Consider the following 26873-nt stretch of genomic DNA (forward strand, 5'->3'; position numbering starts at 1 on the left):
GACATAGAAAATAGCATTGTTTTTATTGCTAAGTAGACACAACATAATTCAATCAGCTTAAAAATGCACTAAGGCTTTGTCCCAAATGAACATCTGGAGGAATCTGGCTTAAGCATAAGAGAAGCAGAAGCTAAAAAAAAGTGTCTCTCCAATTATTAACAAAGAAAGAAAGAAAAAAAAAAAGATTTAACTGGTGTGTTGAAGAGTCTAATTTCATTCGGGTGTAGACATGACTTCCCCAAGTTACTGCTTTTAATCTTAATCTATTGAAACCCCTTTTCCCAATGGATATCAAGTCTCTTAACATCATCTTGCTAGATTTTATGTAATGATGGAAGGCAATAAATATGTTGGCCCCAAACCAGCCCAGAGTCAGGCAAAAAGACAGTGATGGGCTGCAGCAACTTCAGGGAACCACCTCTCAGTAAGGCAGCCAAGGTAGGAAAATAAAAGAAAGGAAAGGAAAACAAAAGTCCTTAACAAAAAAGGCACAAAGGGAAAGTAAAATAAATACAAAATTGAGGAATCAAAGTTACCTTACTGTTTTCCTACAACAAATAAAGAGAAAAGGACAAGACCAGAGTAAAAACTCTCTCCTGGTTCTTTCCAATAAGATCGAAAATCATTTATTTGAAATGGCCAAAAATAACATTTTACAGAAAAGGAACCATAATATTACACAACCAAGTGTAGCTATAAAATCTCAAACATTCAGGCAATGCTTTATTTAAATCACCAAAAATAAGGTTTTATAGAAAAGGAATTGTAACAAGCAAATGTATACCTGCAACTTTTCTTTTGCCATCAACATCGATTCCCTCTAAAATATTCAGGGACTACTTTGCAGTTTCCAAGCAAAACTAGAATTTGTGGGACAGAGTTGCTCAGCCTTATCACAAGAATGAAAACAGTTTGCAAAACAATTTTGTTTAATGCTAACAAATAACTAAAAGACGTGGTTACTGCTAACAAGTATCTCCGTCTACTGAAACAGCCCAACCTAATCACATGTTCATTAACAATTCACTGTGAACACAGCTGCTGTTTTCTTGCCATCACAGATCACGTGTATAGGTGGCAAGGGTTAGATGCTGGAGGCCATCGAGGCACCGAGGAAGTAATTCTTAACAGAAATAACTACAGTAGGTAAGCAACTCAAACAAATGGGCCCACCTCTGCCAAAGCCCCCCAGGGTGGGTGTCACATTTACTTTCTGCATAAAGAAGGCCCACTGACTCCCTAGTTCTTTACTGGGAACCAAGAACTAGATAGAGAAACTGTTCTTCTAGGACCATCGAAACCTTAATAAATTGCCCTGGGATTCTTCGTGCTGTAGTGCGCCTCACAGGCAGCAACATAGGCGGACTCTGGGAAGAAGTCGTCATGGTACTCTGCTAAAAACCTGGAAAAAAAAAAATAGCCCCTGTGATCACCAGAGTAAAGACTAAATACCAGGAAGCAAAACGGGAATTTCCACAACTGTAACATTTCACTCTTTTTGTATTAGGTAGAAAAAAATAATATAATCTTGATTTCTATATACTGATTATGTTCACTGCACATACCCAGCTTCTATGTTAAAGACTGTTTCATTGGAATCCTTTCACTATCAAGTGTACAAATTTCTATTTCTATAGCTTCTAAACTCCACTAGGTGGCAGTCTTGATTATCTAAACACTTCCATGCAAAAAGGCCTCTGAGTATTTCTACATTTTCCTGTTTTAAAAAACAAACTATAAAAAATAAATTATTAACTCAATAAATGTCACCTGAGAAATGCACAGTACTTACATGGGCTAAGTTAAAACAAAACTGAATGGTTTAATCAGTAAAGAGCATTTTGAGTTCTACTTTGCCGTTGCCAAAAGATGCTGTAAGTTCCAGCTTAGTAGTAAAAACGTAAGACTGACTTATGCCTGACTATGGATTGATGTTGAAACATAGCCAGTCACTGAAGAATCTGCAACACAGACACTGTCTTGACTCTGAAGTATCAAATATTTCACCATGAAGGGCTCAAATAGGCTCACATGGGCCGCATTAACTAGTATGCTAATTAGCTTCCTGTTTGTTTCCCTGGCCTCCTCCCAACTGTCCTTATTCCTAAAAAGGTAAGGATATACCTCTGCAATACCTTCTTCAGTAAAAACCAAGTCAAATTCATTTGAGGTAACTCTTTCTTCTTTGATTGTACCTTTTTTATAGCAACTCTCAATCCACTGATTCTGTAGTTGACACGTTTGGATGTATTTTCATAACCCATTACAGCTGAACAGTATGGGGATTGGGGCCCCAACCCTCTACAGAGTTGAAAATCCCTGCATAACGATTTTATTAGTTGGGCCCTCCGTATTCACTATTCCTCCCAGTTCACAGATGCAACCAGCCACATGGATCATGTAGTGCTAAGTGTTTACCATTAAAGAAAATCCACATGTAAGTGGATTTGTGCACTTCAAACCCATGTTGTTCAAGGGTCAGCTGTACCATTTTATTTGTAAATCTTTGTATGTAACCTCCTAAAACCCTAATTTCTATTTTGTTTTGGGCATAGCTCAGAATTAGAAGGCTCTCCTGTGCTAACTAGTGGCTGTCTCATTTTGGCATTATTTGATTTCAGTGTAACAAAATGTTTATACAAAACAGAGTTGTAGGTTTGTTTGAGGGGAAGGCTGAAAGAGATTAGGGCATTTTTGAAACTTTTTTCTATAAAATGTTTTAAAGTTGAATTCCACTCATTTGATACATTATTCAAAATACCCAGACAAAGACTCATTTCTCTGGCTGGAGTGTTCTCCACTCCAGTAAATCCTACTTGACTAGCTCTTACATGTTGGGACCTAAATACAAGGAGAAAGTATCCTCTTAAAGAGAAAGAAAAAACAAGGTCAGGTACATGGGACACCCTGGGTGAGGCAGAGTGACAACAAGCCTGGAACGCCAGGAGAAACCAGTCAGTAGACATCTAGGTGGGAGAACTGGGCCATAGGCATAAAGGAGGCTGGGGTCTGCAGCCCCAGGTATGCGGAGGGCACAGCCTCAGGGTGAATGATCCAACCATATAATAAAATGGCTCTGTCAGGTGAAGAAAACGCTACCTTTCTCCAAATTCACAAAGTATCAGCACAGACTATTCATCATTTCTCTTAACTCCAAAGGAGACACCAAAATCAGACCTACAAATGTAGGTACATGGAACAAAGAAAAGTCACATGCTTAAGGTACTCTTGAATAAAATACATAAAATTAAATAGTTATCAATCTCAATCACTTCTTTAGAAAATTAATTTTCTACTCACATGGCTATCCAACTGGATTCTTCCAGTGACACAAAAACATTTTACCTCCATACCCTTTGTTTAGAAACCAGATAAACTATGAAAAAATGAAATAGCTCCAACTCCCCATATTACAATTACTATTAGAACCAACTATACTTAGGTAATACTGCAGAGCTAGCTTCTACATCTGCTGAAGACAAGTTCAAAAAAGTCATATATACGGTGGCAGAGTAAGTTTTGACAAAGTAATAACAATACCTCAGAAAGAGATCAAAGTGCTTCAGTAAAGCCTTCAGATTCTTCTCAGAAAAGGACATCTTTCCAAGGATTTCTGGAAGTTTCACTGCATTAAAAAGAAAGCAAAATCATTTACAACTGGCAGAATCTGGCGATCAGTAGGAGATCCTCTGGGTCCCTGTGATCTTATTCAAACTGAAACTAACATCTATGCTGCCAAACAAAACCAAAACTCTTACTGAACATAGAGTAGTAAGTACAAATATTACAAACACAATTTGTATGAAATTTAAGATTCATTGTTTTTAAGAGATCAACATTCAGTGATTTTTCTTAGACCCCCAAATTACCACAAGATGTACCTAAGCCTACAGCTGTTAAAATTAAAGTGGAAAATAAAAAAGGTAAGAAGAAAGCAGGGCAAAGGATTTCTTACCAAACAAACGCAGCAAGTGTTGTGCCCCATAAATGTAAGAGGGTGGAGGTGGTTGGTCACCTGGGGGATAACTATCAGGTACAAGTTTCCAGGAGAGGACCTGGGAAAAGCACAGAGAATGCTTTGTTGTTATATCTTCACACTCCGTTACCCACAGATCTGTACATTTGGAATTCCAGCAGAAATACACACACTTTGACACTCCCAAGCCGGCAGAAAGACACAGCTCATCAAGTGTCGCGTTTCTACCCTGGAGCTTCCCATCCATTTGGCACCTCTGGAGCTGCCTCACAGCTGGACCAGAAAATGGGAAGAAACCAAACATGGAACAGGACAATGACAAGAAGCCAATGTGGAGGTCCTAAAGCCATCCCACCTTCTTTGGCAACATGGAGACAGTCCTAATCACCTACAATTAAGACAGATTGTGTGAAGATGAAAAAAAAATGCCACTGTATCAAATAAACACAAACTCATAAAAATAAACAAGCAAAGAGGACTTAAAACTGGGAAAATATTCGATTTTCTAATTTTCAATAGCTTCTACCTGTAAATTAGCTGTAACTGTTTTGTCATTCTGCCCCTTCTCCTTTCTTGGAAATTCTGCTGTTTTAGACAATGAAGTAATAAAAGATGTTTTGAGAAAGGTTACCACTGTGTCAAGATTCTCTAAGATTCTGCTATGTTACAGTCACTCTGGAAACTAATTTCACCCACTGAATCAAGTGAAAATAGACTTCAGCCCTGGAAACTGCCTGCTTTTCCTTCACTTTGAATTCCAGAAGTGTGGGTGGATTGGGGGCTTTTGTTAAAGTAACAGTTGAATTTCAAAACTCTCTGATGAGCTTCCACAGAAATATTTCAGCAAATTATAGGTCTATTCTACCTAGTTGCTGCTTTGCCTTTTGGGATCTGCCAAGTTTAATCTGGAAATAGTTGGGTCAAAGGAAGACCTCTATAAGACAAAGCAGAAGGATGCCAAAATGAGCCCAGAAAGGCTGATGTATTCAATTTAATCAAATTAAATTTTAGAAATTAACAAGCACCACCATGGTTCCATCTGTCTCCATGCTGAAGGCCCAGGCTTCAGCCCGTGCCTCACCAACCCCACGCTTCTGTGGTACACAAGCCTCAGAGCAGGAGTAAGTTTCTGCCCCTTTATACTATCCCTAGCACCGAACTCCGTGGTGCACACAGCTACAGCTCAGCAACTGTTTTGACAGTGACACTCAAAGTGAACATGGGGGAATCCACCATCACTGGAGGCACGAAGGGCACGCTCATGCAAAAGCAGATCATGTGGTTAGTTAGCGAGCCTGGCTACTTCCCTCCCTCAATTCTGCAGCTCAATGTAGTGAATCAGCTCTCTCAAAGATGCATTATGGGTGGAAATAACAGGTTTCCAGTGGAGGAAGTCTCAACCAGGGTGTGCACAGGAATCGCCTGTGATCTCAACCAGGACTACACCAGTCCAGATCCTCCCTGGTGCAGTTGGGCAGCAAATGGCATTGGGAGAGTGAGTCTCAGGTGGTCAGGATGCAGGGCCCTGGGGAAAACATGCTGCAATGGAGGCTTTATGCAGACAGAATGCACTAAGGTCTCATCATGAGAGCCTGTCCAACCCCAACCACTTTTTCACTAGACCTTGTAGCTGTAACTATCACCACTAGATGGCGGCGTTGCAACAGTGACCAGAGTGGGAATGGCTGTGCCTCAATATTCAGATGTTTTCTGTGGGTCCCCAACTTTAGGGCACCAGGGTCCAGTTTTGTGGAAGACAATTTTTTCACGGCCCCAGGGCGGGGGACGGTTTGGGGATGATTCAAGTGCATTAGATCTATTGTGCGCTGTATTTCTATTATTACATCAGCTCCACCTCAGCTTATCCGGCCTAAGATCATGGAGGTTGGGGACTGCTGTAAGAAACAGGATTCTTCTTGAATAAAAACACCTGCAGGCTTTCTAGTCTGAAAAAAGGAAAATTAGGGACTGCTTGCACTAGGAATTTCCTAACCCTCCCTTAACATCACTGGAACACGAACTGGGTTTTCTAGCAGAGGTCAGTCAACTTATAACCCTTGAGCCACAGCAACCCCCTCATGCTAAAAACAACTGTTTTTTAAATGTTTTTTTTTTATTAAATGAATACTACTTCACGACATATAAAAATCATATGAAATTTGATTACTAGCATACATATTCATTGGAGGGACTGATGCTGAAGCTCCAATACTTTGGCCACCTGATGTGAAGAACTGACTCTGGAAAACACCCTGATGCTACGAAAGATTGAAGGCGGGAGGAGAAGGGGACGACAAAGGATGAGATGGTTGGATGGTGTCACCGACTCAATGGACATGAGTTTGGGAAAGCTCCAGGAGTTGGCGATGGACAGGGAGGCCTGGCATGCTGCAGTCCACAGGGTCACAAAAAGTTGGACACAACTGAGTGAACTGAGACTGAGCACACATGAATGAATTTTGGGGCCACCCAGCACACTCATTTGTGAACTATTTACACTACTTTCACAAGCTGATGCACAACCCTGAAAGTATTTACAATCTGACCCTTGATAAGAAAAGTTTGCTGACCCCTGTCACCAAACATCGTCTCATAAAGCCATCCTCCTCTGTGCACAGAAACAAGGAAAGCCCACTTGCTAGGCAAGATTCATACAATATCCCCGTGGACTAAGACATCTCCTGAACTCCTGAAAACTCACTATGTATCTCAGTTAACTGGCCTTAAAAACAGTTTCAAACTGAAGCTTTCCTGTCTGTAAAAGGGAACTCTGCTGGTAAGGTTATTCTCAAGAACCTGAGGTAATTTAGATCAAGCGCCTGGCACAATGCTAGCATACAGCATGCCCTCAAAGGGATGGCTATGAATATTGCTGTTAAAGATGGGTTTTATATTTTTAAATGGTTAAGACCACAAGTAGAATAATATCATATAAATGAAAAATTATCTGATATGCAAATGGCAGTGTCCATAAACACAGCTTTATTGGAACACGGCACACTCATTCATGTACACAGTGTCTGGGGCTGCTTTGGAGCTGGGGAGTCTCAACAGTGACTATGAAGCCCACAAGGTTGAAAATATTTACTCTCTGACTTTTTGCAGAAAAACTGTACTGACAACTGTTCTACAAAATAACAATACTCCTATTTCAATGCTGTTGCTGCTGCTGCTAAGTTGCTTCAGTCATGTCCGACTCTGTGCAACCCCATAGACGGTAGCCCACCAGGCTCCCCTGTCCCTGGGATTCTCCAGGCAATACTTGGACTTATTTGAAATAAAAGAGGAATGGAGGTGCAGGGCTATAATCTCATTTTAGATACCACAAATACAATGTTACACATCATACAAAAAATTCTGTTAATATCCACAGCAACAACCTAGATGTCCATCAGCAGACGAATGGATAAGAAAGTTGTGGTACATACACACTATGGAGTATTACTCAACCATTAAAAAGAATACATTTGAATCAGTTCTAATGAGGTATATGAAACTGGAGCCTATTATACAGAGTGAAGTAAGCCAGAAAGAAACACCAATACAGTATACTAACGCATATATATGGAATTTAGAAAGATGGTAACGATAGCCCTGTATGTGAGACAGCAAAAGAGACACAGATGTATAGAAGTCTTTGGACTCTGTGGGAGAGGGCGAGGGTGGGATGATTTGGGAAGATGGCATTGAAACATGTATATTATCATATGTGAAACAAATCACCAGACCAGGTTCGATGCATGAATACAGGATGCTCAGGGCTGGTGCACTGGGATGACCCAGAGGGATGGTATGGGGAGGGAGGTGGGAGGGGGATCAGGATGGGGAACACGTGTACACCCGTGGTGGATGCATGTTGATGTATGGAAAAACCAATACAATATTGTACAGAAAAAAATAATAATAATTATTTTAAAAAATTGAAAAAAAAATACCTACAGCAAGAGTAACATAATGTTTCTTCCCAGCAAACGGGATTTCCTCTTGTAAGACTTTTTAAGAAAACACAAAAGGAAGGGTTCAATGGGGGTGAACAACAGAAACTAATGCTTTACCTCATTTATTTCATTAGTTCTTCTGCCTTCAAAGCCAGCAAACACCGCACTCCCTTCCTTGCTAGGGGTCAGAGGAACAGGCGAGGATGATCTGCTATGAACAGGTGTCTCTTTAAAAGGAAAAGACTTTAATTAGTCACCAATTAATTATCCACTAATTAATCATACAGCTACTGAATTAAAGATTGCTGAAAGACCTTTACAAAGAGCAGAGAAGTTATTAATTTTTACCAATAAGACTTCCCTGTCAAGAATAGTACCTGGAATATTATTTGATGGAAAAAAGGAAAGAAAAGGAATCAAGTTCAGAGATATCCCTAGTGGCTCACAGAATTCACCTGCAATGCAGGAGACCTGGGTTTGATCCCTGAGTTGGGAAGATCCCTTGGAGAAGTGAATGGCAACCCACTCCAGTGTTCTTACCTGGGAAATCCCATGGACAGGGGAGCCTGGCGGGCTACAGTCCAGGGGGGGGTCGCAAAGAGTTGGACACAACTGAGCGACTAACACTTTCATTTTCACACTTCACTGGGATAAACTACGTACAACATGATGAAACTTGAAAACATTGTATGTTAAGTGAAAGACGCCACGGACAAAAGGCCACATATTGCATGATTCCACTGATGAACTCATGCCTAGAAGAGGTAGATCCATATGTACAGGACGTTAACTAGTTCAGGGCTGGAGAGAGGGACTGCAAACAGATGGGTGAGCCAGCGCGAAACTGGTCAGTACCAGGAATCCTGATTGTAGAGCTGAAGGCACAGGAGTTGCGGGGGCGGGGGGGGGGGCTCCCATCTCCCGCTGGACTGGGTTCAGGAGCACGGTGCCTGACCCAGACCAAGCACAGAGTCGGCATCACCTCTCCCCGGCATGGCCCTCCTGTGGGCAGTGGACCTACTCTTTTCCAGGTGCAGGAACAGCTTGGGCATGCTGGCAGACGTGTCCTGCTGCCGGCGCTTGGGCTGGGGTGAGGCGCTGCTCTCAGACAGCCTGTCGCAGTTGGCAGAGTGGCGCGTGGACCGCCTCAGAGACTGAAAGGCTTCCGGCTCGCCTTTGCGCCTTTTGGGGGTGGTTGGTTCACCTGAGGTTGGCTGACTCTCTGTGGACTGTGGTGTGGATGGATTCAGCAAAGGTGGGCTTGGAGAGAGCTCCTCCTGGTTCCTACAAAAGGAAGGGGAACGCATCACACGCGCCCGGTACACAGAATCTCTGCCAAGCCTGGAGGGGTTCCTCAATGTCCTTCTTCAGGCAGAAAACACAGCCTCCATTCCACTCCAGGAGGCTTAGAAACTTTCACTTCCAGACATGCCAAAACAAATACTTTCTTAAAGGTACCTAAACATTATTATACCATTTTCACCCTTTAACTCTTCAAGGCACCCTGGCATTAAAGGCTGTGATACCCTTTGTCCTTGTTTTGTATCAGTGGTTCGCAACTCAGGGGTGATTCCACTCTGGGGGGAACACAACTCAGGGGTGATTCCACTCTGGGGGGAACACAACTCAGAGGTGATTCCACTCTGGGGGGAACACAGACACCTTCTGGAGTCAGTTTTGATGGTCACGACTGGGAAAGTGCCATTGGCATCCAGTGGGTGGAGGCCAGGGATGCTGCTCGCTATCCTACAGCACGTAGTTCGGCCTCCGTCACCAACAATGATCCAATTAAAAACATCGGTCGAGCCAAGGCTGAGAAACCATGGTGGTGAGACTAAGAATACAACGTCATCTCGTGACAACGTAACTACTGATAGGGCTAGAATGCCACAAACATTGCCCACATTTTGTGGAAACACGCGGTCCACTCTAGACACTGGGAACCTTGAGGTTTGGAGGAGGGTGTGGGGACATCAACATAGGTCCCCGCTGGGAAGGAAGGCAGCCAAAGAAGAGACGGTCATAATGCAGACAGACAATTACCAGGCAAGACCTGAGGAGGAAGCGGATCAAGGGGCTGAAGGCGAAAGGAGGGCAATGCTTAGTGCAGCAAGTGGGAAGCTGTCAGTGACTTTGGGGAGCAGAGGGAGGCAGGAGACCAAGATAGACAGGAAACATGCAAGAGGAGATGCAGGGGTGGAAATCATGAAAATAGACCAGTCTCTCGGGAAGATGGGCCTGAGGCAGACAAGGAAGTAGCTTACACAGATAGAGGCATGGACTCAGGTGCAGGGGGACTTGTTGAACCCAAAGAATGGAGATTTGGAAAAGCTTGGTCACTGAGGGAAGACTGTGACACAGCAGAGCGGGAAAGAAACTAACCTTTATTTGAGGCCTAAGGCAGCCAGCCCTTCATGCACTTCCTCATTTAATAACTACCTACAGAAGCAAATGTTCTTTCCATTGTTGACAGGAAAAGCTAGAGACTCAGATGACACCTCACCAAGTCACAAATTCAAACCCACACCCAACCTTCTCAGGCCACGCTCTCTTCACCCCAATGTCTTTGGAAAGAAGGGCATTGGCTACTCTAAAGCCAATTTCTGTACACTGAAATCTTCACTTGGTAAAAACTTCCAGAGACATTTGAAAGTGAATGATGACTCAAACTTACCCAAGAAGAAAGAAAACCACCAGGACAGACAGTGGTTTGCCATCTATTCCCTCCTCCAAACGTGTTGGCCCCATAGCATCCAACGGAAATCTTTAAAAACAGATCTAGCTATTTGATTTCTGATAGCTGATGGTTGAACTACAAGCTAACTTACCTATTAGTGCTTGTGGTACTTTCCTTAATCGGAAGAAAAAATTTGGACGAAGTCACCTTTTTATACTGAACTTGTTCATATGGATAGAGCAAAACCAATGGGAGAGTGTAATCAAAGGTTATTCTTAATCCATCCACCATCTCCTTACAAAGGTCAACGCTGGAAAGATTAAAGAGATTAGAGATGCAATAAAATAACAGAACTTTTCAAAATGTCACAATGAAGGTGCATATTTCTAATCAGGAAGAGTGTTAAACACTGTATATTACACCTAAGTGTGCAAAACACAAAGTCTGTAGGTGCTAACGATAATTAAATGGGAGCACAGACCTAGAATATAGAGTGCAGTAAGCAAGTATTTGTAACTTACACACTGAACACAAGTAAATATGCTCAGTGCCACACAAGGAGCCCAAGTAGCCTGTGCTCCGGAAAGTAGACACACCCCAGACACCTGCAGCTGAAGGGGTCGGTTGGTCGTGATGAGCTGACACATCTGTTTCAACTGCAACAATCTACTTGTCTGACTCCACTCCTATGGGGTCACATTCCCAAGGCAAGCTATGAGGACAATTATTCAGATTAGGGTAAAGACCTGTTTGTAAACAGGTTTCAACAAAATTCTCATTCCCCATTCTGGTACTTTTCAAAGCAAAAAAAAAAAAAAAGAGTTTGCTCCCTAAATTACATCATTGAAAACTTCTTCTAGTGTTGAGGCAGTGCATATCCTCAATGAATTCACATCACACTCCTAAAGAGTTACTGAACATTCTGGAAAAAGACAGTATTTTGAAACTTAACTGGTTACTGTATGAATTAAGTGTAACAGTATGTGAACTGTTTCATAGTAACTGAAACAGAGACAGTGTTACCTGTTCTAAATGGAAGTTTATTCTCTAACACCCAGAGTGAACCATGAAATGCCAACCCTCCCTCCCCTACTTACTTCTTTTCTGCTGGGATATAATGCACATTCATGTTGGCGTGTGGCATAACATGATGGTGACGAGGCCTCTCATTGGCTGAAAAGGCTGCATTGATAGCAAAATGCTTCACGTACGATTCCAAAATAGTGATAATGTTGGTCTGGCATGGAAGTTTCACTAACTGTTAACAAAAACAAACATTTGATGTACACATTCCATTGGATAAACATATATTCCAAGAAACAGTGGTCTTGTGTACATCATTTTTGAAGCTCAAAAATAAAGTCAATTGTGTATGAAGATAATTCTTTAGGTAAATGTGCTTTGAAACTCTCTGACTTTTCTTCTACTGATCATATCCCCATGTATATTACAATGATAATTTAAAGTTAATTGATAACTAATTTTAAAAATAAATGCAAGCAATGATTCTCAGCTTAGGGACCCATTAGAACCATTTGGGGAACCTCTAAGATATCCACAGCTGCCACCCCCAACGTCATAGATCAGTTTTCACCTTAAGCTTGAAGCCCAGGCATCAGGACTCTGCAAAGCTCTCTAGAAGATTCTAACAGGCAGCCAGGGCTGGAAAAGTCTGAGCACACTTCCATCAGGAGAACACTACTGCCAGAGAAGTGTAAAACCCAACTCAGCACAGAACCTGAGTTTCATTCCGCCAAGGCTCTCAACTTTCTGTGACTGCAAAATATGGCTCTACTACAAATCCATGTTTTATGTGTTCTCCTTGTTTACCCGTTTCCTCCTGTTGATATAGTAACAATCATCCTCAAGCTTCTTCTTCAGAACGTCAGGGATTTCTATAGTTATTGTTCTTTCTTCCATTTCCTTTTTTGTGTGCAGCTCTGGTCCTTCCTTCTGCAATATCACAATTCCATTTTAACTACCTAAAACAGAGAGTCTACACCCAAAGGAGGACTAACATAAGCACAGGCTACAATGAAACAAACCACTTAAGCCTTGACATTTACACCAGTAATGATGTCACATGTTCTAATGAGAAGTATATTAAAGGCCAAAAGTTAACTTGTTTTAGGGCGCTAACGACATTGCAAATGCTTATTTCTTTTCTTCCCAATTTAACTTTACCAGTGGGATTCACGTTAACTTTGTATTCAGCAAACAGAAGATGCTAAACTCTTGATACACACCATTTAAAAATTAATCAGCACTAATTTCACAATTAGTGAAAGTTCACAATTTCACTGCAAAGAAAGAGGTGAAATGGTTTGTGGAAACATTTCATGGGTATAAAAAGCCACAGAGAAGTTTTTACAATAAAAAGGGTTTTTTTCCCTTATATATGAAGTACAATTTTATCACATTTGGTTAAAAAGATGGATTTTTACAAAACATTTCACAACTAGAAAATTTTACCACCAAAATATATGCCAAAGAGTTTTTACAATAAGAACTGTATACCACTTCAGTCTTTTCTTCAGTATCACCCTCTTCACTTATTTCTCCATCCTTTTCTTCACTGTCAGAGGAACTGCTTATTGCTAGGTAAAACAAAAAACAGCAGTCAAACCTGCATTACACACTTCCTTAACCCTTACATCTACAATTCCTTAGGATGGCATGGGTGTCCTACTGCTAGTAATAATAAACTACTGTCCAGCATAAAGTTTAAACGTCAAACACAAATATTGGACCTTTCAGAATAGAAATTTATTTTGAAAAAATACAATACCAACCTCAAGGGGTGCAAAAACCACACAAGTAAATGATGTGCAAGTGTTTAGTCACCTAGGATCTTATTGTTCGCTGTCACATTCACAAGTGGAGCAAGGTACCATGAAGAAAACATGAGAATGGAGCTCTGAGGCGCTACTATAAGACACTGATTGAGAAGGCAGGGGTCATGTGCAAGACCCACCAGGTCTAATTAGGAACTTTCTGACTGCTACTTGAATTATCAAAAACAAATGAGCAAATGTTTTATGAAATGAGCTTACAATGTTTCCTTGTCTAAAGTTTCAGTGAATCTTTCCCCTCAACCCTGCAGTATAAAAGAACTAGGTAAAACTCCTTTTAACCAGAGACGATAAGTCAAGCCACTCACAGTTTTCATCGTTTTCATCTTTTTCGTCAGCAGGGAGGCTTTTTAAGACAGAGTCCACACCAGGCAACCTGCAGCGCTTCCTCTTTCTTCCTGTGCTTCTCCTGAAATGGATAAAGACCACTGAAATGTTGACTGATATGGGTCTTGAGGTTAAAAAAAAAACAACAAAAAAATGCAGTAACAATAATTCTTAAGTATCGAAGATATAATTACATTTTACAACATAAGTGGTAACCTCCATTATTTCGAATACAATAGAAACACTATTTGCTACTACGTTTCAAATATGTTACATGACTTGATAAGCCACGTTTATCAGATTTTTAAACTTTTCTCTGACAAAAATTCTAAACCTTAAAAGAAAACACATTGAGCAAAATTCATGTTTTTGGTATTCTTACAGGCGAGCTACAGCTTTTTTGGCCAATTTCCGCTGTAATCTCCGATTTTCATCAGTGTCACGAAGGACATGATCCTCTGCTGCCCATCTATCCCAGCTAAAGAAACAAAAGAGGAAAAGGGTGTAAAATTCAGTATTTTAGTTTGACATGAAACAAATGTTAAAAGCACCACACAGGAACAGAAGTGTCTCAAAATTACTTATCTTTCAGAAAACTATTTAAATATTTTAAATCACAAAAAGAGAAACCACAACTCATTCAGACACAGAAGCAATGAGAATCTCCAAAAGCAACCATAGAGAATCCAAATATAGTCGACTCAGAAGTAATCAGAGTAGGCAAGGTTTGACAAAAAAGCAAAAACAGGAAATGAAACTTTCCAAGGAGTGTTTCTAAAACTTAACAAAGAAGTTTGCAATGTTCCTGTGCACAGATGATCAATTTTCAGTCAGGTTTAACAAGTACACTCACCTTCTGTTCCAACCATTAAAATGGATCAGATATTCTGGGATCTTTCTGCCTTTTTCGTCTTTCCCAACAATAACATCGACGATCTGAAACCAGAAAATACCGTCCACAAACAATAGAACATACAGAATATCAGAAGCTGGATTAGGAAAACTAGATCATGGGCTTTTTTGTAAAAGAAAGGAAAGCATTCTCTCCTTTTTTAGACGGAGAGCTGGGCTGAAACATTTTCCCTTTCAATTCCATTTTTTCCCCTGAGTGGATGCCTCAAAATAGGAAACATCCCTCCAACCACCCCCTGATTGGTCTCTGAGTGTGAGAACGGGTGTAGGTTCTGAAGCCATTAGTCAGCCGAGTTGTCACTAAGAGTCCCGGCCTGACAAGCGAGCCTCTGCCGATAGACCTCTGGGAGTTGTAGTCTCCTGGGCTCCGCAGGATCGTCTGGCCAGTTAGGCTCGGAGATTCTGCCACCCCGCCTAGCGGTTGTCCCCAGGGGGAAATTCGGGGGCAAATGAAGGGGCGTGTCACCCTTGGGGAGACTCAAGGCGGGGAGGGAGGAGGCACGGCAAACATAAACGTGAGGCAGGGGCAGCGGGTTGGAGCCCCAAAGTAGAACGGAAAGCCCAGAGGGGCGCTAGGGCCAGCCCCCACCCGCGACCTGCGAGACACACTCCTTCACGCCACCTAGACCGGAGGAGCCGCTGATGTGGCTCCATTTTCTCCCAACCTCCGAAACTTAGGCGGACAGGCAGGAGCCGCGACACGGCCAACTGAAAACCTAAGTGGTGCAAGGCCCTGGAGGACGAAGACACCCACTCAACCTGGCTCTCAGAGAGAATCCAGGCCTACGGGAGGGGCCGAGCCCAGACCACAACCGGCCCAGGGCAACGGCGTCGCCAGTTGACAGCCAGCCCTGCGGTACAATCTATGGATTAGGACGGGGGCCGCTCGATCAAGGCATCGCGCGGGAGCCCAAGCGGCCCTAGACAGCACAGGACGGGGAGAGTTAACCTCCAGGAAGAGGCCTTGAGCAAGCGGCCTCCTGGACGCGGAGCCCCCGCCGCCCTCAGGTGCGCAAACCGACGCCGCGGCTCCTGCAGCGCGACACCGCTCGCGCTAGGATTCCGACAGCGCCGGCGCAACCCCCGGCCCAGGCCGGAAGCGGAAGCGTCCCAGCCCCGACTCCCCATCGCGGCGTCCCGCGAGCGCCCCCTGCCGCCCGTGCGGCGCCGCGCAGGCCGAGGAGCCGCGAGCAAGGAGCGCCGAGCCCCGCCACTTCCCCCGCTCCACGGCACCGTCAGCACCCGCATCCGCGTTCGCCTCCCGTCCCGGGGTTCCCGGCCCGCGCCTCCTCCCTGCCCCTCCGCGGTGGCACCTTGGCATCGTACAGCACTCGCGCCTTGGTGGGGTCAGGCTCGAAGCACAGCACTTTCTCCCCTGAATGGAATTTAAATTTCATGCCCTCGCTCGCGCTCATTTGCTCATCGTGGCGGAGGGCGAGGCTCCGGGGCGGGCGGAGCGCGCGCGGTGGGGGAGGGGGGTGGGGGCTGGGAGGTGGCGCGCGGCAGCGGGGGTGGCGGGGAGGGAGCGGGGACTGGCGGAGGCTGTGGCCGGCCCGCCCTCGGCCCCGCCTCTGCCCGCCCCGCGCCACCGCTGGACCTCCGAGCGGCCAAGCGCGCGCGCTCCCGATCGAGCGCGTCCCTGCGAGTCGCCGCCGGGCTCCCGGGTGGCTGGGAGTCGGGCAGCCCGCGGCCCCTCCAGCCCTCCTGGGAAAGGCGGCCGCAGCGGGCTGCGCCCACGAGGTCAACGCGCCGGACGCGCGCCGTCTTGGCTCCGGGGACCGGAGAACCTGGGGTGGGCACTGGCGGCGGGGAAGCTCCCTGGCCGCGCCGACTTGGTCACCTTAGCAGAACGCGGTGGCCACCGCGGGCAGGACGTCGGGCCGGAGTCGGGTCTAGAGGGGCAGTGGGCTTGATTCGGGGTGGGGGTGGGGGTGGGGGAGCGAAGCGTGGTGGAAGAGAGATTAAAGCATCGGGGTTATAGCGGGGCCAGGATGAGCAGGTGGCAGCTCTGGAGCACGCCGGTGACAGCGGGCGAGCAGTGGGTGGCGAGGCTGATGGGTCTTTACCAGGGTCGTTAACATCTCATGTCTCAGCTTCCCCCCGTGGTTTTCCAACACCCACAACTGGCAGAGATGCTCCCTCGAGGTCTGTCTTCTCCAACACACTGAAACCTCCCTACAGGTGAGAGTTGTTCTAAGGCCGATACTTGCAGGTACCGACAGAGAGGGGATGCTCAGGACGAATGGCGGATGCTGGGAGACCCTTTCTTGAAGGACAAACCTCTACAAACAGGAAAGATGGTGCTGGGTTTGTTTTCTTTTGAGGAGTGGAAAGCCTTTAGGCACTGTAGAAGACTCATCTGCAAACTGACTGAGGTGGTGAACTGCCAGTCCCCCACACTCTGGGCTCTGTTCTTGCCTCCAAAAATGTACACTTGCCTCCTCCTTCACTGGGCTCCTGATGCACATCCTTCACATTTCAGTCTGGACACAGCCAAGGGAAAACCCCTCCGCCTTCCCTAGACGATGATGCACCCCTCTAGGGATTCCCTCTCAGCCCTCTTGTATTTACTGCCCTGCAGTAGAAGGGCTGTTTACTTGGTAAATGTCTCCTGAAGTTCGGGAGGGCAGGGCTACAGGGAATCTCATCCAGCTCATCGTTACATACTCTTGCTTGTATGTCCAACTGCGACCCCCTGGACTGTAGCCCGCCAGGCTTTTCTGTCCATGGGATTTTCCTGGCAAGAATACTGGAGTGGGTTGCCGTTTCCTCCTCCAGGGCATCTTCCTGACCCAGGGATCGAACCTGCATCTCCTACATTGCAGGCAGATGGTTTACCGCTTAGCCATCAGGAAGCCAGGCCTGCCAATGCATACTCTTGGCACACAATGAATAGTGATGAATTGGTTGACTAGATTACAGACTTATGAAATAGAGAAGGAAATGGCAACCCACTCCAGTATTCTTGCCTGGAGAATCCCATGGACAGAGGAGGCTGACGGGCTACAGTCCATGGGGTCACAAAAAGCCCCAGCTTAGCAACTAAACAACAACAACAGTTGTTGGGATAATACAGTGGAGAAAGCAGAACTGGAGCTATGATTCCTCTTCAGGTTGTGGTTTATCTGGGATGAGATCTTGACGATGGTGTTCCCCATAAATGGCAGGGGGACCTCTGGGCACAAATAATTGCATGTCATACTTAAGCCATAATTTAATATTAATGTTTTTCTTTTTCTTGCTGGTAAATGGAGATTTCCTCTCCAGACTCTAAGCCCTCAGAGCAAAACTTGGATGCTTTCTTTTATTTCTCTCCATTTGTACCCCTTATATCCTTGAGCAATGCCTTTTCCCCTATCTTCCTAAAAAGTCCAAGAATGCACAAGGCTTCAGGATCCTAAAAGTTACAAATCCCACTAATGGGAGCACCCCCTGGCAGCCCTCATCCAGATTAGGACCCCTAGAGAGGTCTTCATGTCTAATGTGGGTGGAGCATCCTTTTCCTCTTGGGTTAAAGGTAAAGAACATGGTGGGCTCTGGGATCTGGTCCTACACTTGTCGGTTCCTAGTTTGTGTCTAACCTTGGACAACTGAGTAGTCTCTCTGGGATGCAGTTTTCATACAATTAAAGTGACAATAATAGTGGCTTCTACCTCAGGGTTGTTTTAGGAATAAATCAGTCTATTCAGTGTATATGCCTTTGTGCCTAAGAAGTGGTGGGTCAATGCTTGCTATTAATATCAGGCACTTCGTGAACACTTCTCCTTGTCCCGATTCATTCAACATATATTTATTGAGCCTCCTGTGTGCTGGATACTAGACACACAAGGTAGGATACAGATACCCCTGGCCTCAAAGAGGATACATTTCAGGAGAGGCAGAGCAGCATGCAAGCAAATACAAGCCTCGTGGGTAGTCTGATAAAGCTGCCCTGGAAGAGGACGGACACAAGGGCTTACATCTCTTTAGGAGGAGGGGAGTGTCAGAAAAAGCTCCAGACTGGAAGTGCTCTTGTTAAACAATAAACTAAAGATATTAAACATTTTAAGAGCAGAAATCTATTGGAATCTGGCAGCACCACACCAGGCGTGGTTAGGAGTGCTACACTGTCAGGAGCTTCTGAGAGGCTTTTACAGAGATAAGGCAGAAGTAAGGAAAGTGCTGATTGGCTACAGCCTAAAGACCAGTTGGCTGTTTCTGATTGGTTGTCCTTAGCATCTTGATTTCATAACATTGAGGAACTTACTTACAGGCTTAGATTTTGGTTTGCTTACCTAGGCTGCCAAGGCATTAGGGCCACCTCAGTCTGATGGCCTCTTTGTTTAATTGATTAAACCTATTCGCCCTTTTGGTCATCCTCTCATGCAGGAGAGTTTGACTGACAATTTGGTGTTAGTGCCGCTCTCACTCACTCACAGTTAAGTTGCTCTTGTCTCATTGTGAAACTCACAGGTTTTGATGTCAGATCCGTGGAAGATCTGTTTTTGATGTTCATCTCATTTTTCATCTTGTTCCTGTTTCTCCAAGTGCAGTGAGACCACCTGATACACTGCTGATGGCTGTGAACATGCATTTAAGACTATCGAGAGAACACAGCACACCAGGGGCTCTACAATGCTGACTATAGGAGGATAATACCAAGAACCTGAAGTATACGCTTTGACCAGGGCCCCCAAGAATCAAACCAATTGGTATCAAATATATCAAAAAATGTACTAGAAGGAGCATCAACCTGTTTTAGCCAAGTGGCTTGATTAATTTATTGCATTTGCTCTAATACCAAAGGGGTTGATCCAGGTACAGCAGGAGATATTTTCTATGGCACAGACGACTCCTTATTCAGCCAGCAAGTAATCTATAGCAATTATAGTATCTAAACCACCTTAGCGAGATAGTCTTGGGACTTTGTTATGTCACTATGGCCTTAGCCCCAGATGCATCGATAGTGCTCAGAGTTAAGGGGCATTGTCTTCCCAGTGTTAACAGAGGGAAAATGAAACTAGCAAGAAGGCAAAAGGAATAAAGATTTCATATTGGGGATGAAGATCTTGATCCATGATCTTGGGAGAGCTGTCTCCCTCAAGATGCCATCTGCTTCTGGGGAGGAACCTCCCTAGTCAATTTTACCTCTTCAGCTGGTGTGCAGTTCCAAGGGTCTGGAAGAGCCCGTTTTCAGTGGGGGATGTGTACCCAGGTTCAGGTCCCTAAAGTTTGGCTGCCATCTGAGTAGTGAGAAAGACTTGGTATCGTCCCTTCCAAGGAGGTTCAGGAGTTGTCATTGTTCTCAGTGATTCCAAGTCAGAAGAGTGGGAGAAAAGTGGAAACACTAGTTTGGAGAGTTGTAACAGGTATTGGAGGAAACTAAAAGAATTCAGGATCCAGTTCAGTTTACAGGTACAGTTGTTTCCTTTCACCTTTATTATTTCTAAGTAGTTTTAATTACATATATTTATTAAAATTCTTGACCCTTAGAATCCTTTATTTCTAGTGAAAACTAAGAAGTAAGCAGTGTGGACTATGATACTAGCATTCTGTGGATTGGCATGTTTATAAATACCTTTCACAATTGCTAGAAGTATATTCTTCCTTTTAGTAATTTTTCAGTGTGGCACAAAACATGTTTCCTGGTTAGCATCAAGTATCTTTAGTTCCTCTGCCAAAGAAAGCCAAAAGTGAATAAACCTGTGTTCAGTAATTAATATTTCAGTATTTTATCTTACTTGAAAATGATCTAGATGTTTAATGACTTTCATTTAACTTATCTCATACAACTTTAAGGTTTTAAGTTACCAAGAAGACTTTGGAAACTAATCTTAGGTAAACATATCATAAGGTATGATTATTGTTGAAAAGTACACTTTTAAACTATTACTTACATCTCCTTAATTTACTTCTTTTCAACAATTATGTTTACTCATGAAAATTTCATGAGACATTGAACAGCCAGCCATCATCTTAAGTTACCATTCTTGCTGACAAAACAGAGATTACATAATTTTACTTTACATTTACATAATTTAACTTTAGTTAACTCTGGTAGAATAAAAATGTTCAACTTAATACTGATTAGTCTAAAGAGATGCCTGTTTTAATTAAACCAACACAGTTAAACTAGGTTTCATTTACCAAAGATTATGCTAGACCATGTGAACTTGAAAAACATTTGGGTTGGTTACTATATTTCTTAGCACACACTTGATCTATATAAATGTTTGTTTTTTCAGCCTATTAGAGTTCTTTACAAATTAATTTTGGCTATACTATCCAAAGGTAGGAAAATATCACACATCTATCACATACATAAACATACAGACAGATGCAGAGATCTTATAGGCTTTGTTTAACATTTTTAGCCATGGGATACATACAATAAGGCAAAACTCACTAGTTTATAAAATGGTTGGATCTAAATTGCATATCAGGTAGACAGAATAAGTTAAGGTTACTTGCTCAGATGGCTTATTTTTTTACTGATATTAGTGGGAAAAAGTTTTAAGATCCTTCGTCCACTCACTCTCCAAATACCTGCTGTTGCTGCTGCTTTTTCTTCTTTTTTCCTGATAAGCATGACTTCTCTGAAGTTTGCATTTCATGAGATGCCTCTGGGTTCCTAGAGAAAACTAGGTAAAACATCATTTACATTTCACAGCTATCCCTGGGAGGGAAAGGATCGATAGCCAATGTGTTTTCCTGCCCTTGTGAATTTGGAAAGGAAAGGACAACATGAAATTTCCCCTTCCTCTCACCCATGCTCCACAGATCCGGGAGATCTGACCTTGGTAAGAACTGTTACCCTTTGCAAGGCTCCTGCCAGTTTTCCCATAATGCTGTCTGCAGGATTCCAAGCAAGTGGAGCGTCCCAGTGGGTCTCATCCTGGTCACTAGAAACCATAGAGGAGGAAAAGTAACTCTCTCTCGACCCTTCATAGTGAGTGCCTGGCTGAGACCCTTTTCTCTAGGGTCTTGTAACTGGATAAGGTCATCTTAGGTGGTTAAAAGTTCTCCACTGCGGCCACTGTAACTCAAGATTATCTTTGGTAAAATTAACTTCATTTTTAAAAATTTGTATTTATTAATTTTAAATTTTTTGGCTGTGCCACCAGGCAGGTGAGATCTTCGTTTCCCTGCAAGGGATCAAACCCTCGCCACCCCTGCACTGGAAACTGAATCCCAACTCCTGGGCCAGCAGGCAAGTGTCCAGTAAGGTTGATTTCAAGACAACATTTTATTAACCTGAGGCCTCATACCAGACCCGGTCAAGTTTCTAGGTCAAACCCAGTCGGTCCTGATGGTGAGTTGCATGACAATGTGAATGTACATAGGGCCACTGAACTTTACAGTTAAATATGGTTAAAATAGTATGTTTTATATTATGTGACTTTTAACCCCAATTGAAAACATTAAAACAAAAACAGTCCATCCTGCACCAGGTTTCTGGTTTCTATTCATAAGTTGAACCCAGTCCGTCCCCAGACCCATTTCACTTTCTAAGTTGGAACTGGTTTGTCCCTGGACCTGGTCCAGTTTCTGATTTGGACCCAGTTCTTTGCTGGACCCAGTTCGCCATCAGACCTCATTCGGTTTCTAAGTCGGACCTGGTCTGTCCTGGCCCAGTTTTTAAGGTGGACACAGTTTGTCCCTGGACTCAGTTCAGTTTCTAAGTTGGATCCAGTCTGATTCTGAGCAGTTTCTGGACCCAATGTGAGAAAAGAAACGTGTGAAGGTCCAGGCTCTGAGAGGGACTCGCCCGTCACCTCGGGAGGTGAGTGGACCGCCCATCAAGTGACTTCATAGGTACCTGTTGGCTCACTGCTCCTGGGGGCTCTCGGGGCTTCTTTGGTTCCCTGTCCTGATACCAGAGCTGTTAAAAGGTAAACTGAGGCATATTAAAAATTCGTAGAGTTTCTAAGCAAAATCAGCTAGAACTGGGCAGCACCAAACCGGTGTGATAAGGGGTGTGCTGCTGACGGGAAGTGTGGGGGCTGTGGGAGGCTTTTTAAAAATTTATTTATTTTAATTTATTCTTTAATTGGAGCGAAATTGCTTTGTAATGTGTTGGTTTCTGCCGTACAACAGCGCAATTCAGCCATAATTATAGATCTATCATCTCCCTCTTGCGGGAGTGGGTGTGAGGGCTTTTATAGCGAAAAGGCATAATCAAAATAAGGAAATTATTGATGGGATGTAGTTTCAAGCCTAGTTGGCTGCTTGGTATTAGTTGTCCTTAGGTTTCAATTTGGTAACCTTGAGGCATTTACAGGCTTAGATCCTGCTTTTGATTTGCTTATATAGGCCTCCAAGGGGTTAGAGTCACCTCTATCTAATGGCCTCCTTGTTTAATTAATTCAATAAGTTTATAAGGTATCTTCCTCCTTTTCCAGGTTTTGGGTTTCGCTTTTTTTGTTTGTTTCGTTTCTGGCAGGGCATTAGAGGATTAAGATAGCCATCAAATATCTTATAACAGAATTTTTAAAAAATTTCTTAATAGGTCATCTAGATTGAGCTGCAGAGATCCCTTCTCTTGGCTGTAGCAAGGTATGTCCACGTGCCAAATTTATGCATTGTTCACACTTGGCCTTTGGCTGGCCCAGGTGCGTGGCTGCTAGCAGAGCCTCAGTTTTGTGCAGGTCTTTGCCTCCCAAATCCTCAGAGAATCATCCTGCTTCCCTCCTCCCCCCCATTACCGAAAGAGATGGATATGATATAAATTCTCCTTTTACTCACTGGGTTTTATTATCTGGGCGGGAGTGTCGATGAAATGCTGCAGTCGGTCTTCCTCCATGCTCTGAGAATGAAGGCAAAACCTTAGGGCGGGGTCACTCAACTGGGTCCCTGATACCTTTTTGCGTGTGACTCCCCAAAATTATCCAGCCCTGCTGCCTGACTCCAGGCTTCTTGTTATGCTGTAGACTGGTGCAGCTGAAACTATCCTGATCACGCCTCTTCTGCAATTGCAGACAGTTAAGTTTTTGGCACCTAGCATGATCTTTGTATTCATTGTAACGTTATTGCTGAAATGCCCCCCAAGCCCCGGACTGAGAATGTATTAAAAAAAAAAAAAAGGCATAAAGACATAACTGATGGTGAATTTGAAGTAGTCCTTCAGTGTATTCAGGGTTAAATAGACTTTGTGAATGAAGGGTAACAACCGTTTATGATACAGTTGCAACTGAGATTTGCTCTTTTAAGTTTGGAGAAAAATTTGAATGCATATCTGGAACAGCCTGTGGCCTTAATACTTTTGATGTTGAAACTTTTTCATTATTTTTGTCTCTAGTGATATGCAGACTTACATTCTAAGAATGTGTTTTGTGGTTAAGGAATATTCTGATACAAACTTGTAGTGACTCTTTTACAAAAGTGGCAATGCGTCTTAATTTTTAATCCCTAAGTGCTGCTTGTCAGGTCAAGTGGGGAATGACCTTTGCTTCTTGGCTCCCACCCTTGGTGTTTCGAATGATATAGAAATGTCCTTCCAAGGTGAAATCCAGCTCTTTACATGTGGTTTCATTATGAAGAGTTCCAGAGTGACACTGTCAATGACTGCCAGCCAAAACTCACCAGGAATACACTTTTTCAGCTTAAGTGGAACCAGTTTATCTCTTTCCTTCAGTCTGGGAGAAGGTACACTGTGGGGAGCCTTGTTAGAGAACTTGGGCTTATGTTGAGTGATCTGGGGAGTGATTAAGGAAGTGGAGCTTCATTCTCTGGTTCAACGCTGTCTGGAAGAGGGGATCATACGACTGGGTATTTGAACACATCTTAACTGGGAGGGGGATCCAACTGAGGCTGAAGCTGTAACTGACAAAGACACAGCCGTCACTTCTTTGCATGAATAAGGACTGTTTTGTATTTTGTGTTTGGACAGTATTTGAGTTTTGTCTGTTCAGGCATGATTACAGAGTGGGTGTCTTAGTGACCAAGGTCCCTAAACTGGCCTTTTCTGCTATTCTGTGACATTGTTTAACGTCAGTAGGAGAACAACCAGGCCCAGTTGTGAAGTCCTGACCAGTTCCTAGGTGTCAAAAGCTGCTTTTCTTCTTTTTATTTTTCCTCAGTGGCTAAGGTTTATTGGGGCTTCCCAGGTGGCTCAGTGGTAAAGAATCCACCTGCCAATGCAGGAGACAGGGTTCAATCCATGGGTCGGGAAAATCCCCTGGAGGAGAAAATTGTAACCAGCTCCTGTATGCGGTCTCACAGAGTTGGGCACGACTGAAGCGACTTAGCAGCAGCAGCAGCCAGTATTCTTGCCTGGAAAATGCCGTATAGAGGAGCCTGATGGGCTACAGTCCATGGGGTCACAAAGAGTTGGTCATGACTGAGTGACTAAGCACACAAGCACAAGATTTATTGAGTGTTTCTGCTGTGGTAGGCATGGTACTAAGTACTTTACACTTCAGACTGCATCATCCTCACCACCTTATGAGATGGTATTCTGATTATACTTATTGAATCGATATAGAAACTGGGACCTGCATAGGTAACTGGCCTGTCCGAGGTTGGGGTGTGAGTTCAGCCAGATGCCAGAGCCCATAGTGCTCTTAACCACTCCTTCCCAGAAAACCATAATACTGTGCTTGGGCAATCAGACTTAAGTCAAGGTCACTTTATAAATAATAAGGCTACTAATATATATGAGGTCTAGCTTGAATTTGAAACAAAGCACAAGTATGAAAAAACATAACAGCAGCACATCTGTATTAGGAAGCCTTTTAAAATTATGCTGTATAATGATACTTATTGACATGGAAAATTATTAATGGTATAGTAACAACAAGGAGAAGGCAATGGCACCCCACTCCAGTACTCTTGCCTGGAAAATCCATGGACGGAGGAGCCTGGTGGGCTGCAGTCCATGGGGTCGCTAAGAGTCAGACACGACTGAGCGACTTCACTTTCACTTTTTACTTTCATGCATTGGAGAAGAAAATGGCAACCCACTCCAGTATTCTTGCCTGGAGAATCCCAGGGACAGAGGAGCCTAATGGGCTGCTGTCTATGGGGTCGCACAGAGTCAGACACAACTGAAGCGACTTAGCAGCAGCAGCAGCAGCTGCAGCAACAACAAAAAGCATTGCAGAAGGAATTTGGATTTCTCCTCACCCAAGGAGCTTTTTAAACCTGCAGTTTAGACCCCCTGTGACAAAATACTGATGGTGGGCCTCCAGCATCTGTGCACGAAAGAATTCAAACTCTTATTGAACAGGTTAAGCCTAGTGTTTTGAGGGGTTAACTGAGGCAGGTATTTGTCAGGCTTTCCTGTTGTGTGATCAAGAACATTCATGGCCAACACCCAGCTTACATTTGGGTTCTGATGATTTCAGAGCTGTGGAACATGGCTGTTTAACATTCTCTATGGACTTTACCCTTCTACAAGGTAGGTACAATTTTTTTTTTCTGGCCACACCACATGTCATGCAGGAATTTAGTTCCCTGACCAGGGATCGAACCTGGTCCCCCTGCAGTGGAAGTGCTGAGTCATAACCTTTGGACCGCCAGAGATGTTCCCCAAGATAGGTACTATTTTCTCCACTTATAAACAATAAAACCAAGGCTCAGTGACCTTTAGGGACTTGGCCAAGGTGGCACGTCAGTAAACCTGTCTTCCACTCTGATTGCAGTTCCCATGTCCTGCTACTTTCTCAGTTTACTTGTTAACTTCCCATTGAGTTTTACAAGCTTTGAAAAAGGCTTGCAAAAGTCTAAAGAAGTTTTAAATGTCTCTGTCTTTATGCCGCCATGTAATCTCTGCTCTCTGCACCTGTGACATATCAAATTAGGGCTTGCATAGGGAATATTATTTGCATGAAAAAGGACCCTGAGCTTACAGTCATAGAATCATTTCAGTCTTCAGGATATTGAGTCATACCAACTACAATAGCCAGATTATGAGTCTCCTTACAGTTAGAATTTCAGAGAAATTTACAGAAAATAGTTTTATACGAGGGCCAAAATATCAAATCAGGTTTTCTTAATTTGACCTAATAATGAGAGTCTCCAAATGCCAAGACCTCTGAAATATTAAAACCTAATTGAAGTTTGCATAAAAATTTCAACAGAAGCATTGAATGTTTTATCTCAAATTTGTTTTACTTAAGGCTCATGTGATGTTTCTGAGTAAAATAACTATATTCTTGACTAATTTCAATAAAATGACAGTGTTATAAATAATAAAATCTGCTTCTGTTAAT

The 26873-nt window shown here is 43.5% G+C and overlaps 1 protein-coding gene across 2 annotated transcripts; it reads right to left on the bottom strand.

The window, feature by feature from the left end:
- Positions 1-610: 610 nt before the first annotated feature.
- MSL3 (MSL complex subunit 3) lies at positions 611-16249 on the bottom strand. 2 transcript variants are annotated; one of them, XM_061407877.1, is made up of 13 exons: positions 15996-16249; positions 14624-14706; positions 14153-14248; positions 13752-13852; positions 13109-13188; positions 12422-12544; positions 11689-11849; positions 10743-10901; positions 8936-9198; positions 8032-8141; positions 3956-4055; positions 3541-3625; positions 611-1402 (listed from the first exon to the last, which is right to left on the bottom strand). In XM_061407877.1, the coding sequence occupies exons 1-13, from the start codon at positions 16095-16097 to the stop codon at positions 1303-1305; spliced, it is 1563 nt and encodes a 520-aa protein (XP_061263861.1). In that variant the 5' UTR covers positions 16098-16249; the 3' UTR covers positions 611-1302. The 2 variants fall into 2 exon arrangements, with proteins under 2 accessions (XP_061263861.1, XP_061263865.1); XM_061407881.1 differs by lacking the exon at positions 15996-16249 and adding an exon at positions 15632-15747.
- Positions 16250-26873: the final 10624 nt, after the last annotated feature.

Source organism: Bos javanicus, chromosome X (assembly GCF_032452875.1).
Source record: "Bos javanicus breed banteng chromosome X, ARS-OSU_banteng_1.0, whole genome shotgun sequence".
In the NCBI taxonomy this organism is placed as follows: Eukaryota; Metazoa; Chordata; class Mammalia; order Artiodactyla; family Bovidae; genus Bos; species Bos javanicus.

What these genes read in the sequence shown, in the direction of transcription:
- MSL3 (XM_061407877.1), bottom strand. Translation starts at nt 16,097, where the DNA reads ATGAGCGCGAGCGAGGGCATGAAATTTAAATTCCATTCAGGGGAGAAA. An exon ending in GAACTAATGAAATAAATGAG is followed by an intron (nt 4,056 to 8,031) that starts GTAAAGCATTAG and finishes TGCTTTTCCCAG; the next exon opens with GTCCTCTCCTGGAAACTTGT. An exon ending in ACACTTGCTGCGTTTGTTTG is followed by an intron (nt 3,626 to 3,955) that starts GTAAGAAATCCT and finishes TTTTTAATGCAG; the next exon opens with TGAAACTTCCAGAAATCCTT.